The sequence below is a fragment of the Peromyscus maniculatus genome, chromosome 7, assembly GCF_049852395.1.
Source record: "Peromyscus maniculatus bairdii isolate BWxNUB_F1_BW_parent chromosome 7, HU_Pman_BW_mat_3.1, whole genome shotgun sequence".
NCBI classification, from domain to species: domain Eukaryota; kingdom Metazoa; phylum Chordata; class Mammalia; order Rodentia; family Cricetidae; genus Peromyscus; species Peromyscus maniculatus.
Window position 1 is genome coordinate 69,195,208 of NC_134858.1, and position 14,398 is coordinate 69,209,605.

Below are 14,398 nucleotides of genomic sequence, written 5' to 3' on the forward strand. Positions count from 1 at the left end.
GCCAGAATTTTTGGACTATTTTGTTTATTCTTTCAGAAAACCAACTCTTTGTTTCATTGACCCTTTGTACTTTCTAAAATTTCCATTCACTTATTTGTGTATAAGAGTGTGTTCACATGTGTAGGCAGACACATGTCACTGTGTGTGTGTGTGTGTGTGTGTGTGTGTGTGTGTGTGTGTGTGTGTGTGTGTTTTCTCTCTGTGCCTGTTCCCAGGCTTGTGAATGGGAATCTAGGCTTGGCCTAACTGCAGCTTTGTCCCTGTTCAGAGAGTTTAGTTGTCAATAATCATTCCCAGAATGATAACGCCACTCACTTGGTAGAGCATTGCCTACTATACCAACCATGAGATCATGGCTTCTATCTAGTGTCACATAATAACAGGACACCATGGCACACATCTGTAATCCTAGCACCTGGGAAGTAGAGGTAGGATCAGAAGTTCAGGGTCATCCTTGGCGATATTGCAAGCTCAAGACCAGCCTGGGCCACATGAGACCCTGGCTGGAAAAAAAAAATTGGTCTCACTGCCCCAAAATACTACTGTGGCAAAGTTGATCAGACTGTGGGGCTCCAAAGGGGTCCCTTCTACTTTGTAAGTCACGGTAGAGGTGTGCCTGTCATTTCTCCAAACTCTACACACAATGCTCACTTCCTAGTCCACAGCACTCTAGCTACACTGAGGCCAGAATCCTATTTCCACAGGTGGAGTCTCACTACCCTTGGGAAAGGTTGAGGGCAGAGGCATCTCCTCCCAAGATGAGCTGCCATAGGCATTCCGAAATTCTCATGCTTTCTCTGTGCCCTGCAGGATTTTCTCCGCACAGGTCAGTCCCCGCCTACTCAGGGAGCCAGAGCTCCCCGGTGTGACTACTCCCCAGCTTAGCAGAGACTGCAGCCTGCAGGGAGAGGTTGGACTCTGACCTCAGTGGACATGGAATGATCGGTGAGGATTGTGTGTGTGCCGGCTTTAATTTGCAAATGCAGTTGTGAATGCCAGGCTGCAACATCATGCTCACTGACCTATGACAGTCACTCTGGAGATACACTGTGAAGTTCGGCAAGAGCCACCCACATTCAGGGGCTTGCTGAGGTTGCCTAAAGACCACCAGTGAGATGATAAGGGGTCCGGTGACAACCCAGAGTGACCCTGCCACCCAGACCAGGCTCAGAGAAGCCAGGTTAGGGCTCCAGCAGGGACTATCTCAATAAAACGATAACTCCAGATGGCAGTTACCAACCACCCCAGACTTCTAGTTAGAACAGCTGAAAAAAACCGGTCAACGGTTCATTGTGATCTCTGGCGGCCTCTGGTGGCTATGCTAAGTGGAAGCAGGCAGCAGGTGACCAAGAGAACCAAAGGGTGCAGGGGTGACTTAGGTGTAGGTGGATTGGAAAGGCATGGGAGCCCTTACTACAGGACTATGACATGAAGGGCCTCTGTCTTCTCGGGCCTGTGATGTTGGTGGCTGAGCAGAGGGTACTCCAGAGCCTGACGCAGGTCTGGTCCTAAGTGTCCACATCCTGCCCTGTGCCTTTGGCCAGGTCGTGTGCCTCTGTCTAGGTCATCTCACTTGCCCCACCAGGACACACTCCAGGGTGGTTGTGGGTGAGTGGGCACAGAATGGCGGGTAAGCCAGGCATACACCGGTCCCTGCACAGCACCCAGACTTGGGGAAAACTGGGTGCTGAGCAGAGGGCTTAGCAAAGACTAAAGAAAGAGGCATTCCGCGTGACGTAACTCTAACAAAGGACTGTGTCGAACTTCTACCCCCACTTTTTAATTACCCAGTGAGTAAGCTCCCGGGGGCTCAGACTGACTGCTTAGCCCCGACACCTGCCCTCTGCTGGCAGGTCCTATAAGTGCACCAGCTGCTGATCCCCAAGATCAGGATTCCTGACTTTCCCAAGTCTCTCCCATCCTCCTAAAGGGGCTGTGTTTATACAGCAAAGGTCCAGTCATTCTGACAAGTTGTTGACCGTCTGTGGTGAGACCGAGTGACAGAGTCTGCCTGTGGGAAACTTGTGCCCTTCCTGCATAGTGTAGATGTTGGCGTTGAATGAATTTCAGAACATGATCTTTCATCCTTATAAATCCAGGACACACATTTGTCATATTCTCTCTCTCTCTCTCTCTCTCTCTCTCTCTCTCTCTCTCTCTCTCTCTCTCTCTCTCTCTCTGTCTCTCCCTCCCTCCCTCTCTCCCTCTCTCCCTCTCTCCCCCTCTCCCCCTCTCTCCCTCCCTCCCTCTCTCCCTCTCTCCCTCTCTCCCTGTCTCTGTCTGTCTCTCTGTGTGTCTGTCTGTCTCTCCCTCCCTCTCTCTCTCTCTCTCTCTCTCTCTCTCTCTCTCTCTCTCTCTCTGTCTCTGTCTCTCCCTCCCTCCCTCTCTCCCTCTCTCCCCCTCTCTCCCTCCCTCCCTCTCTCCCTGTCTCTGTCTGTCTCTCTGTGTGTCTCTCTCTCTCTCTCTCTCTCTCTCTCTCTCTCTCCTTCTCTCCTGCCCTCTCCCCCTCCTCTTCCCTCTCTCTTGTGGCTTGATAGAGACTTGGGCCAGGTCTTGGGTCGACAAACAGGAACGTTAGCAGAGACTTTAGCGGGGCATGTTTAGCTGGGCTGAGAACAGGGGCCAGGTGTGTGGAGTCTTCTGGAAGGCCAGGCATTTCTGAATTGGGAACTGTTAAGCCCCTAAAAAGAATTTGCTATTAAGTTGGGATTTTTCTTTGTTTTGTTTTAATTAGAGGGAAAAAAATTCTCAGGAGTTGTCCAAGAGAGACGGGATTACTGGTAATATCCACAAGGTCAAGGGTGGAATGTGAAGAGCGTGGAGGGAGGCAGGGCAGTCGGTTCTGGGAGGACTTCTGCCCTTCCCTCTGGGCCTCCTGAACAGGTTCCTCCCAACGGCTCCGGAAAGGAGCCACACAGAGTCTGACTCCCACCCAGGGGCTGCTGAGAGGAGGCAGAGAAAGAGGTTTCCGTCCAGTCTGAAAGTTAGATGCTGGCAGGAAGACTTCATTTACAAATTATCAAACTATGTCTCAGTATCTGACTTCGCAAAATCAGATATAACTTATGTGGAGGCTTTAGGAACTTACAAAATGCAAGCACCTCACATTTGGAGTCGCTCCCGCTTCGAATGAGGGGAAGCAGTGTCTGCGGACTAGCTAGAAGGACCTGTTTTCATACCTGGTGAGTCCAACGGAGGGCAGCTACAGAGTGCAGGCAGTACCAGAAAACTCAGGAAAGACACTGAGGACTCACTCCAGAGAGCCATGGCTACCTTTAGAAAAGGTGGGTCACCCAAGGCCCAGGGAGCACACCCAAGATTGTTGCATATAGAGAAATGCCCAGACTTCCACCTGCAGCCCAGCCAAACCAATCATCTCAGGACATTGGAGTCTAGAGATCAGCTCCCTGAAGCCAGCGTGGAGGAGGGTTGACATGATGATCGGTGTGAGTCCCTTCTAGGGAGAAGTGGCCCGAGCTCCATGTGAAAGCAGAGACCATGGGGGCCCTGTTGTGAGAGCAAGGGGGAGCATACAAACTGTGGTTGAGGGGAGCTAGCCAACTGTAGGGAAGGGAGTATCTGATTCCCAGTTGTCAAGCTGCAGCAATTTCCCTTTGTGATTTTTCTAGAATGAACCCTTTGGAGATCTCAGAGCCGCACAGTCATCCATGGCTAATGTTTCACCAACATTCACTGCTGTCCACCCCACACCCTTCTGTCTCACAAAGTGGCTCTGGACGACCACTGTAGTTCCCAGCATTCACACTGGTGGTTTCTCTCTGGCTGGTAACTCACTAATTCAGCTCAGCTGGCTGGCCAGCAAGCCCCCATGTTCACCAGCCTCCTTCGCCTGCCCAAGGGATCACAGGTGTGTGCCGCTACGTTTGTGTTTTTCTTGTGGGTTCTGGGAATCGAACTCAGGGCCTCATGCTTACACAGCAAGTGAGCCACACAACATCCAAACAAGGGATGGAAATCAAGGGGTAGAAAATAAATACAAGAGCCATGATTCCGGTCAGGTGACAGTTTATTGAAAGGAAATATTGCTTTATCCAGGAAGTCACTCGCATGGAGGTAGCTGTGATAAAAATGTCTCTTCCCCCATGACAACACATAGTAACCAAACCCTCCTGGGAAAAAAAAAAACAAAAAAAAAAAACAAAAAAACAGAGTATACCAATTGTCATGGTGGAATGACACTCTGAAGCAGAAAAAAAAAATTATAAAAGCCATACAGTGATTGTCTTCTCAGCATTGCATTTGGCAACATGTGTTTACACAAAATATTTGTAAGCTAGCTAAAGAAAATACTCTTGAGCAGGATTAGTTCTTAAAGCAATAAACAGAAAAACATGTATACATAAGAAAACCAAGGAATGGTCACGGGGTGAAGCTGAGAAGGACCTGGGACCCTATTCCTCACCTTGTCCCAGGATGCATCTGTCAAGGCCACAGGGAAGAGAGGAGCGTGGGACTTACAGACATCTCTCTGAATCTGTCTAGTGTCACACACCCCACTTGCTGCCCACTCCAGTACAACACAGGAAAACGTGCTTGACCCTGTCCAGCCTCCCTGTTTTGGGGGGTATCTCTGTGTTTCCAGTGGTGGCCTCTGTTCCCCTTCCAGGGGCTGTTTTCCTTCATGTAGCTAGTCCCATGGCTACCAGAAATGGCTGTGATGGGGGGTTGGCTGACTTTGTCAAACCCGAAAGCAAACACCCCTTCCTCAATGTCAACATTTCTCACCTGAGTCTCTGGGATAAGCAGGCTGTGGCATTTCTAGGCTTACTGCAAGTATCTAAGGCAGGCATGGGGAAATTCCAGGAGCCACAGAATTCCCGTGAGTTCTGGGGAGCTAGCCAAGCAACTGCAGGCTATCCAGTTCCCAAGAGGACAGAGGGCTGGGGATGGAGGGGTCCGCCTGTAAGTCACTCTATCTGCCACTCTCTCCTGGATTACAGGAGGGCCAGGGTCTCCTCTGGGCTCCTATATCCCAGGCTGGCTTGGGACTGAATGTATCCAAGGGTGACCTTGACCTCAATTCTCCTGCCTTCACTTCCTGAGCATTGGGGTTATAGGCATGTGGCATCAGACCTTGTTTACAGAGCTGATGATTAAACACAGGACAGTGTGCATGCTAGGCAAGCACTCTTCCAGCGAAGCCATGCCCCAGCCCGACAGACGTTATTCTTTCCACTCACTCTGCTTCCAGTGCCACGGTCTGGGCCTGACACACACTGACGGATGGTACGTATTTGTTAAATGGAGGAATGGCTGAAAGGAGAAAGCTCTCCATACCCAGTGAGGAACCAGGCAAGGGCCATGCCAGGCTGCGTCCAAGGGGACAGTGACCCTCATGAGGTGTACCAGGGCTTAGATCTCTAGTAGTCAATGCTCATCCTTCAGCTCCCTTCACCTTAAATCTGGTTGGGTGAACTCTGTGACCTGCACTGGGCAGGTCATGGCAAGCTGATCCCCAGGTTGGGAAGCTTGGGGACCCTGCTTCAGTGTCCTATCACCTCTGCCTTATACACATAGCCAACTTACAAGGGTCTTTCATTGGTGGGTGACATGGGTAGGCCAGGAGATAGACAGGGATGCCCAGCATCCTCCCAAGGCCACCTTGGCATCACGTGCTTGCACTAGGACATCATTCATGTCACCGCGTTCCTGGAAAAGACCTTCAGATGGCCAGCACCCCCAATTCTTTTCTTCCCATCATTCCAAGTTCCAACTCAACACCCCCCACCCACCCTTGCACATCCCCCAGCTTTCAGGAACTTCTCCGTGTTTCTTCTTACACCAGCCCCACACCCATGTCTCCCTTTATCCCTTTCTCTATGAACTTACTGGCTGCCTCCCACCTCATCCTGCATCTAAGCCCATAAACCTCGCCTCACAGCCCCTCCCTCCTACTCCTCCAATTCCAGGCCTGAGTGAGCATCCCTTGGAGGCCTGCTGTGGAGAAAAAGGGCCAATGAGACACAACAACATGGCTCTTGTCCTTTGAGAGAAATAGCACTTGTTAAAAATCCGATCTGTATCCCCATTCCACCTGCTTGAAAGGAACTGGGGAGTGGGAAGTGTTCTTAGCATGGTTGAGATAAAAGAAGCAACCAAGGCCACAGACCCTAGGTAAAGGCCCCACCACCACCACCATCAATGAGCAGTTTTCCCATACAACCGAAGTATCGATTCCCAGTGCTAACTTCCCCTGCCTGACCCCTCTGATTTCCGGAGTAGCCCTCACTCTTCCCTGCTTTGCCTCTGCTTTTTAATACTAGAGATCGGGTACCTTCATATTTTAAAAGCTAATCCGTATCAGTGTGTGAACTTTACAAAGAGGCCACACTCCAAAGGCTCTGGGACATTCTAAAGTAGAACAGCAGCAGTCCTTGAGAAGGTCTGGTCTAAAATGTGTACAGTCTATCCATTCCATCCCTACTGTGGCTAGCTCATTACAGCTGGCATTTGGGGACCTTTCTCAGGGCAGGAGGAGGAGGGGTGACGGCAGACAGTGGGTGCACACAGGGCTTGTCTTAGCTGCATTTCCAAAATGTCCCAGGTAGGTCCTTTTAAACTTCAATGGCTCCCTAGCTAAGGTCAGCCACATGGAGGCCCTGGGGAGGAAGGTGAGGTGGGTCTGACTCCTTTCACAAAGCCCCCTTGGTGCCTCCTGCTCTGGATGGCCGCAGAGCCCTGTCAGGATCAGCAGGCCTGGAAGCGGACTCAGATCTGGCTGGTGATGGTGCTGTCTTTGGGGAAAGAATAGCTCAGTGGCGCTTCATAGAGGCTTCCGCCATCACTGCTGAGGTCATCGTCGTCTGAGTCATCCAGAACTTTACTAGGCAGCGTCTTCAGTCTGCAAAAGCACAAAGGACATGTTTCTTGACCCTGGCTAGGGCTTGTCTCCGAGTTGGAGGTGGGGGAGAGGGTTGTCAGACTCCTGACCTTCACCCCACTGCAACAGATGTAAACTGTCTGCTACCCCTGATCAGTGTTGATGGGTGAGCCATGGACAGTATAACTGATTTCTCCTTTTTCCTAACTCCAATATGGCTGGTCAGGGTGCTGCTTATTCACTATGAATCTCAAATACTTTATTTCTGAGACTGGGGTCTTATGTAGCCCATGTTGTTCTCAAGCTAAGCATGCAGCCAAGAGTGGCCTTGAAGTTTGGATCCTCTTGCCTCTGCCTCTTAAGGGCTGAGATCACAGGCATGTGTCAGCACACCTACCTTATGGGCTGCTAGGGTTGGAAGCCAGGGCCTTCTGCATGGGAGACAAACACTCTACCAACTGAGCCCTATCCTCACACAATAATGTCTCAACAGTGGGGCAAAACGTTATCTTTTGCCCACTGAGTCTGTCTTAACTGTGGCATCCTCCAGCCGACCTTGCGGCCAGTTCCCAGTCCTAGGATTCTCCGTGAGCTGGAGCCATCTGTCAGCTTGTGAGAGTGACCTGGATCAGCAGCAGAGAACCCCAGGCATAGGCAGCCTCCCCCCAAAGGCCGGTGTTGTGGGTGAGCATAAACTTGTGCTCACCCCTCACCACAATATCCCCCACATTGGTCCTGGGGTAGGCAAACACCCCTCTAGCCCCATCCTTCAGTTTTCCTCAGAGCAGCGTAGAAGAGCCTCATTCTTAGAAGGGTATAAATGAGAACTTCACTCTCCAGCCAGACAGGAGATGCCCCTCCATGGCGGGGATACCCTGACCTGCTCTGTGCCTCGGGTTCTGCTGAGCACCGGTGTGAGGATGACTTATGTGAGGCCTTATTGGACATGTGGGGTGACGTGTGACTCGGCGGACACAGCCACTTTCACCTCAAGGATGGGATGACCCCACAGGACAACAGTGGAAACGTGTCTTGAGGTCATAGGAGTGAGAACACTCTGAAAGCACTGTGCCGTTGTCGGGGGAGGCTGTGGGCTTGGGTGGGCCGCCGCCTTTACCCACCTCAAGCCCTTCTTCATGGAGTTGAGCTGCCCCTGCAGCTGCTCGTTCACGCCTATCTGATCCTCCAGCTCCCTCTGCAGCTTCTTCTTGGAACTCTCCAGTCTGTCAATCTCCTCTTCAGCCTCCTCCACCTGGCGCTTCATGGCTTTCAGGCGCAGGCTCAGCTGCGTGAGGAAAGGTGGAGGTTGAGTGTTGACTGAAGGTCCAGCTGAGCTGGAAAAGCCAGAGCGGGAGATGCCAGGGACCTAGCTACTCTCCCAGACACCCTGCCTGCCTCACAGAAGAAGTGGGAGCATCCTGTGGGAGGAGTGGAGCCGGGGACTTGGCATACATGCTCGCTCCACTTGTCCCAGCCTGGGACACAGGCTCCCAGCTGAGAGGAGGCAGAGGCTCTCTTACCTGGTCTTTCTGGTCAGTCAGTGACAGATGCTCGTCATCCACCTGCATCACCAGCTCCTTCACCTTCCTCTCCAGCCTTCGGTTGTTGAGCTGCAGGTTGGCCCGATCCCTGAGAGTAGAGAAAGCAGAACAGAACACCACCTCTTATGCTCGGCTCTGCAGGAAGCCCAGGCTGCAATGAGGAGATGGGACTCCCTCGCCATGGGTGCCTGGCCTGCTCAGGGTCAGAGAAAAGCACCTATATGAAATGAAAGGGCTGCTGGTGTCACAGGAGGAGAAATGGGCCCCCAAGAAGGGCAAGACTCTCCCAAGGTGGCAAGACCAGAACTCAGAAGTGTCCTGGGTTCTTCCACTACTGAGCTTAACTTCTGAAGCGAAGAACCACAGACCACCAGTAGTTGGGGTCTATGCCAGCCAGACCTAGAAATCTTACTGAAACTATGCACATATATGCAGGGAACCTTCAAGGAAGGTTGGGGAGGGGCTGATCAAGTTCACTGAGGTGCTGGGGCTATGTTATCCAAAAATCATTTTGTTGGGACGGGGTCCCACACCTTCCCTACCCACTAGGGAAGGACCTGCCCCATTCCTAGTAAGCAGCTGGCAACTTCCGTTTGAATGCACATGCCCTCAAGGCCACAGCAGTCCCCTGCCTCCAATCCGGCTCAAACTCAACAGCTTACAATGCTTTCTTCAATAGGATGCAGACAGACAGTAGCCAGCTGCAATCCACTCCTAAATTTCAGCCCAGGCACAGTGCCCAGCCAGGCCACCTTATGGCTTACCTTGAGGGAGCTCACCGTTTCCATCTGAGAAATGGAAGTGACCGTAAGGCTGGGCGGTCAGGGGGGCTGAAAGGATGGGAGGAGACACACCCACCCCCAACCCGCCAGCCCCAATGAATGACCAGTGCCTGCCTGGCCCCCTACCCCACACCAGGCTGCTCTCACCTCTCCTCGCTCTCTAGTCGGTCCTCCAGCTCTGCAATCCTGGCCTCCATCTGCACCACCAGGCCCTCTTTGCTGGACCTGTAGGAACCTTCCAGGTGGATAATCCGGCTTTTTAAGTCTTTGTTCTGGAATCAGACAGGGGGCCTGTGAGGGACTCGGTTGGGCATGCTTTTCAGGCAGAGAAGCATACTGAGTGGAGTCAGGGATTTGGCCAGTGCCTAGGCACCAGGGGAATCCTGGAGATCGTACCAGGAAACCACTTTGAACTCAGGTCTTACGGGTCAAAGGAGAGTCTCTAAGATGTTGCCTTTTGAGCCTGGATGAAAGGGCTGGCATGTGTCAAGACTCCTGAGCATGGAGGGATGGGCATCCCCTTTACCAGTTTTCTCAGTGACAGACTGACATGAATAGTGTGTGAAAGAACTGGTCTTATTGATCCTTCTCAGCTCTTCACTTTTTTAATGGCATGATTACTTTCCATCCCCTTTAGGCCGGACTTGTGCCCTCCCATGTCAATGGCTTTCTCATCACTGATTATTGTCAGTCATTTAAAATATTGTGTTAAAAATCTTTTGCTGCTGAGTCCTCCTGAAATGTTGCACCCTACTTGGGGCCGGGATCTCAGCCAGTCCCCTTGTCAGCTAGGAGTCTCACTGAACTGGAGCCTTCTGTCCATTCATGAGAAAGACCTGGCCCTTCAGCAGAGAACCTCAGAGTCAACCTCCAAGAAAGGCTGATGCTGGGGGTGAACATGAACTTCATCCAATCCCTCACCTCAATGTCCCACATACTGACCCTGGGGTAGGGAAAGCCTCTACCACATTCCTATAGGAGAATGCCAGGAAGCCCAGCCCGAAGGAGTGGGAGGCAGGAACTCACGGAACGGCTGTCCTCACCTGTCTCTCTAGGGAAATCTTGTCACACTCTAAGTCTTGCTTGGCAGCTTTCTCCTGAAGCAGCTCACTCCTCATCTGCTCCATCTGTAACAAGCAGAGCAAAAACCACAGGATTAAAACTTGGTTCTCATGTTCTTTGTACTGGCATGGTTTTCACGAGGGAAGCCTATGCAGAGGTACCCTATGTGCTGCTTGCTCTTGGGTATAAGATAATTTTCTAGCTGGGCGGTGGTGGTGCACGCCTTTAATCCCAGTACTTGGGAGGCAGAGCCAGGCGGATCTCTGAGTTCGAGGCCATCCTGGGCTACCAAGTGAGTCCCAGGAAAGGCACAAAGCTACACAGAGAAACCCTGTCACGGAAAAAAAAAAAAAAAAAAAAAAAAAAAAGAGATAATTTTCTTAGTTACTCTTGATCCCTTGATGATTGTAATAATAGTTAACTAAAAATAACAATAGTCACTGTAGCCAAACCTGCTACTATATACTGAATTGCTCTTTCCATATTCATCTTGTGGGTCCCAGGGATACAGACCTATGGGGTCTCCATGTCCTATGACTCAGGAACCAGGGCTTCTAGTGCCACAAGATTTGTCAGCTCTGCCTGATCTGAGGGATATAGGGACAGTCCTTTCTTTATCTGCACCAGATTGGCAGCTGCTCAAGCCCCATCTCCATGAGGGCTTGCCTCTGAGCAGCTCTGCAAGCCCATGTGTGCTGCACAGTCTTGTAGCTACCCTCAGGAACCACTGAAGTCTACCACAGCACAGAGACACTGCTGACACGAAAGAAGACATCACCACAGGCTAGACCCCCACGAACAAACCTATTTCACAGAATATAGCCCCAGATTTCCCAATCTGAAGAGATTCAAGATGCTCAAAGTATCCAACTAGATTCACTCAAAACAGATCACCAGGGTTATTACAGTCAACATGTCACAAGTATAGGACAAGGACAGAATCATAAAAGTAGCTAGAAGAAAGTGCCAAGTCACCTGTAAGTGAGGGTCCACTAACCTTAAAAGCAGATTTCTCAACAGAAACCTTATAGGCTAGAGACTATAGTCAAAATACTGAAAGGAATAATAGATACCCAGTACTATACCCACAAGTTAGTCTTAATAACTGAAAGTAAAAGTATTTCCCAGATAACGATAGAAACAGAATTCATCAGAACCAGATCAGCCCTACAAGAAATATTCAAGGAGGCCAACACTAGAAATGAAAAGATAACTATCATCCTGAAAACATCTATAAAACCTGCTGTGGGATGGTCTGTATGTCAAATTACTCTGATTGGTCAATAAATAAAACACTGATTGGCCAGTAGCCAGACAGGAAGTATAGGTGGGACTAACAGAGAGGAGAAAAGGAAGAACAGGAAGGCGGAGGGAAACACTGCCAGCTGCCACCATGACAAGTAGCATGTGAAGATGCCAGTAAGCCATGAGCCACATGGCAAGGTATAGATTTATGGAAATGGATTAATTTAAGCTATAAGAACAGTTAGCAAGAAGCCTGCCACGGCCATACAGTTTGTAAACAATATAAGTCTCTGTGTTTACTTGGTTGGGTCTGAGTGGCTGTGGGACTGGTGGGTGACAAAGATTTGTCCTGACTCTGGGCAAGGCAGGAAAACCCTAGCTACAAAAACCCAGTAGAAGAACAGATATGCAAAAGAAAAGAGGAATCTAACATACACAGATGAGAAAAATCACAAAAATAGGTAGGAAAGAACAAATACATATAAAATAAGCAGAATGTAGTTGACAGATGGGAATGTATATTTATCAATAACAGCCTCAAATGTGAATATGATAAATTCACCAATAAAAAGATTAGCCAAATGGAGAAAGAAATAAAATCCCAACTGTACGCTGCCTACAAGAAACTGACTTCACTAGTAGAGGGATATTGAATAAAGAGCTGAGATGAGATTTATCACGCAATTAAACATGAAGCAACCAAGTGGCCAGCCCTAAAAATATACACATCCATGCAACATTAAATGGACTCATGTATGTATATACTTAATAATTATAGAAAACATGAAAGTAGAAGGATTTTAGGGTAGAGGAAGAACAATGTGGGGCTGGATATGATAATAGGAGATTACAGATGATCAAAGCATATACATGTATGAAGTGTCATGAAACTCATTAGTTTGTCCATTTAATACAGGAAGCAGATTTTAAATGGAACGTTGATAAAGGCCCAGTTCAGCAAGATCTAACCACTGTGAATACATATGCACCCAACACGTAGACTCAAATATCATCAGTTCTGCCGGGCGGTGGTGGCGCACGCCTTTAATCCCAGCACTTGGGAGGCAGAGCCAGGCGGATCTCTGTGAGTTTGAGGCCAGCCTGGTCTACAGAGTGAGTTCCAGGAGAGGCACAAAGCTACACAGAGAAACCCTGTCTCGAAAAACCAAAAAAAAAAAAAAAAAAATCATCAGTTCTAAAGAGATCTCTCAGACAAAAGTAGTAGGAATTCAACAAACAGATCATCCAAAGAGAAAACCAACAAACACCTGAGTTGAGCTGTACTACGTAGAGAAGTACCCTGTGGTAGTTAGAATGTAACTGGCCCAATAAGCTCATAGGGAGTGGCACTATTAGAAAGTATGTCACTATGAGGGCAGGCTTTGAGGTCTCATATATGCTCAACTATCTCAGTTCATTTCCTGTTGCCTTCAAATCAAGATGTAAGAATTCTCAGTGCCTTTTCTAGCACCATGTCTACCTATATGCCCCCATGTCCTACCATGGCAATAATGGTCTAAACCTCTGAACTATAAGCGAGCCACCACAATTAAATGTTTAACTTTATGAGAGTTACTACAGCTCTATAGAAACCCTAACTAAGACAGAACCCCATGGACACTTACTGAGCATTTCATCAGCAGTCACAGAATATATATTCGTATCAGTATATGGGACACCCTCTAGGTCAGTGGTTCTCAACCTTCTTAATGCTACTTTAATACAGTTCTTGTGTTGTAGTGACCCCTAACCATAAAATTTTGTTGCTACTTCATAACTGTAATTTTGCTACTGTTATGAATCATAGTGTAAATACCTGATTTGAGAGCCACCCTCTCTAGGGTAACAGTAACTCACATTAGCCCATATATGAGATCCCAAGGGACTGAAAGTTTTGAAGTTATATTATGTGTCCTCTTAGGGAGTAGCACTATTGGGAATTGTGGCCTTGTTGGAGGAAGTGTGTCATTAGGGGTGGGCTTTGGTGTTTCAGAAGGCCTAGTAGCGTACTTTCTTCCTGCTGATCCAGATGTAGAACTCTCAGCTACCTCTCCAGCACCATGTCTGCCTGCATGCAGCCATGCTTCCTGCCACAATGATAATGGGCTAAACCTCTGAACTATAAGCCAGCTCCAATCAAATAAATGTTTTTCTTTGTAAGAGATGCCATAGTCATGATGTCTCTTCACAGCAATAAAGCCCTAAGCTAAGACAGATGATAAAGGAATAAAATTACAAGCTGATAAAGAGAATGGAAAGTATACAAACACAAAAAAGTAGATAACACACTCCTAAATGACCCATGGTAACTGAAAAAACTGAAAAGAAAATTTCTAAAGTTTTACAATTGAAAATGAAAGCCAACCCAAAATCTGTGGACTAATGCAGCACTGAAGGTGAGTTGATAGCAATAGACGTATACATGAAAATAGATCATAACCTGCGTGGGGTGCACAGGCCGTCCCAGCACTGGGAGGTGGAGGTAGGAAAGTTGGGAGTTGAAGGCCATGATTAGCCTGAGCTACATAAGATCCTGTCTGAAAAACCAAACAAACAATGGGGCTGGAGAGGGAGGCTGATTGGTCGTTAGGACTCGGGAGCACCCATGTCAGGTGGCCCACAACCCCTTGCAACTCCAGCTCCAGGGGATCTGATGCTCTCCTCTAGCCTCTGAACACAAATACGATCTTTAAATAAACTGGATATCTACCTAACAATGCACCTCAAAGACAGAAAAGCAACAACAAACCCTAAATTAGCCGGAGGAAAATAAGATCAGAAATAAAATGACAAACCTATGAGATGACTCAGCAGGTGGAGGGATTGCCAACAGTCCAGACAGGTTCACTGTCAGTCTGGACCTGCATGGAGGGACTGCCATCAGTCCTGACAGGGTCAGTGTCTGTCTGGACCTGCATGGAGGGACT

General features: G+C 49.0%; 1 protein-coding gene across 3 annotated transcripts in view; it reads right to left on the reverse strand.

The window, feature by feature from the left end:
• Positions 1–4,009: 4,009 nt before the first annotated feature.
• Cgnl1 (cingulin like 1) overlaps positions 4,010–14,398 on the reverse strand; it is a 151,529-nt gene continuing 141,140 nt past the window's right edge. For all 3 annotated transcript variants that reach the window (XM_042281226.2, XM_006973784.4, XM_076576656.1), the window contains 5 exons: positions 10,208–10,291; positions 9,312–9,436; positions 8,362–8,470; positions 7,963–8,126; positions 4,010–6,862 (listed from right to left, as the gene is read on the reverse strand). In XM_042281226.2, the coding sequence (XP_042137160.1) occupies positions 6,730–6,862; positions 7,963–8,126; positions 8,362–8,470; positions 9,312–9,436; positions 10,208–10,291 (615 nt within the window). In that variant the 3' untranslated portion in view covers positions 4,010–6,729. The remainder of the gene's footprint in view (positions 6,863–7,962; positions 8,127–8,361; positions 8,471–9,311; positions 9,437–10,207; positions 10,292–14,398) is intronic.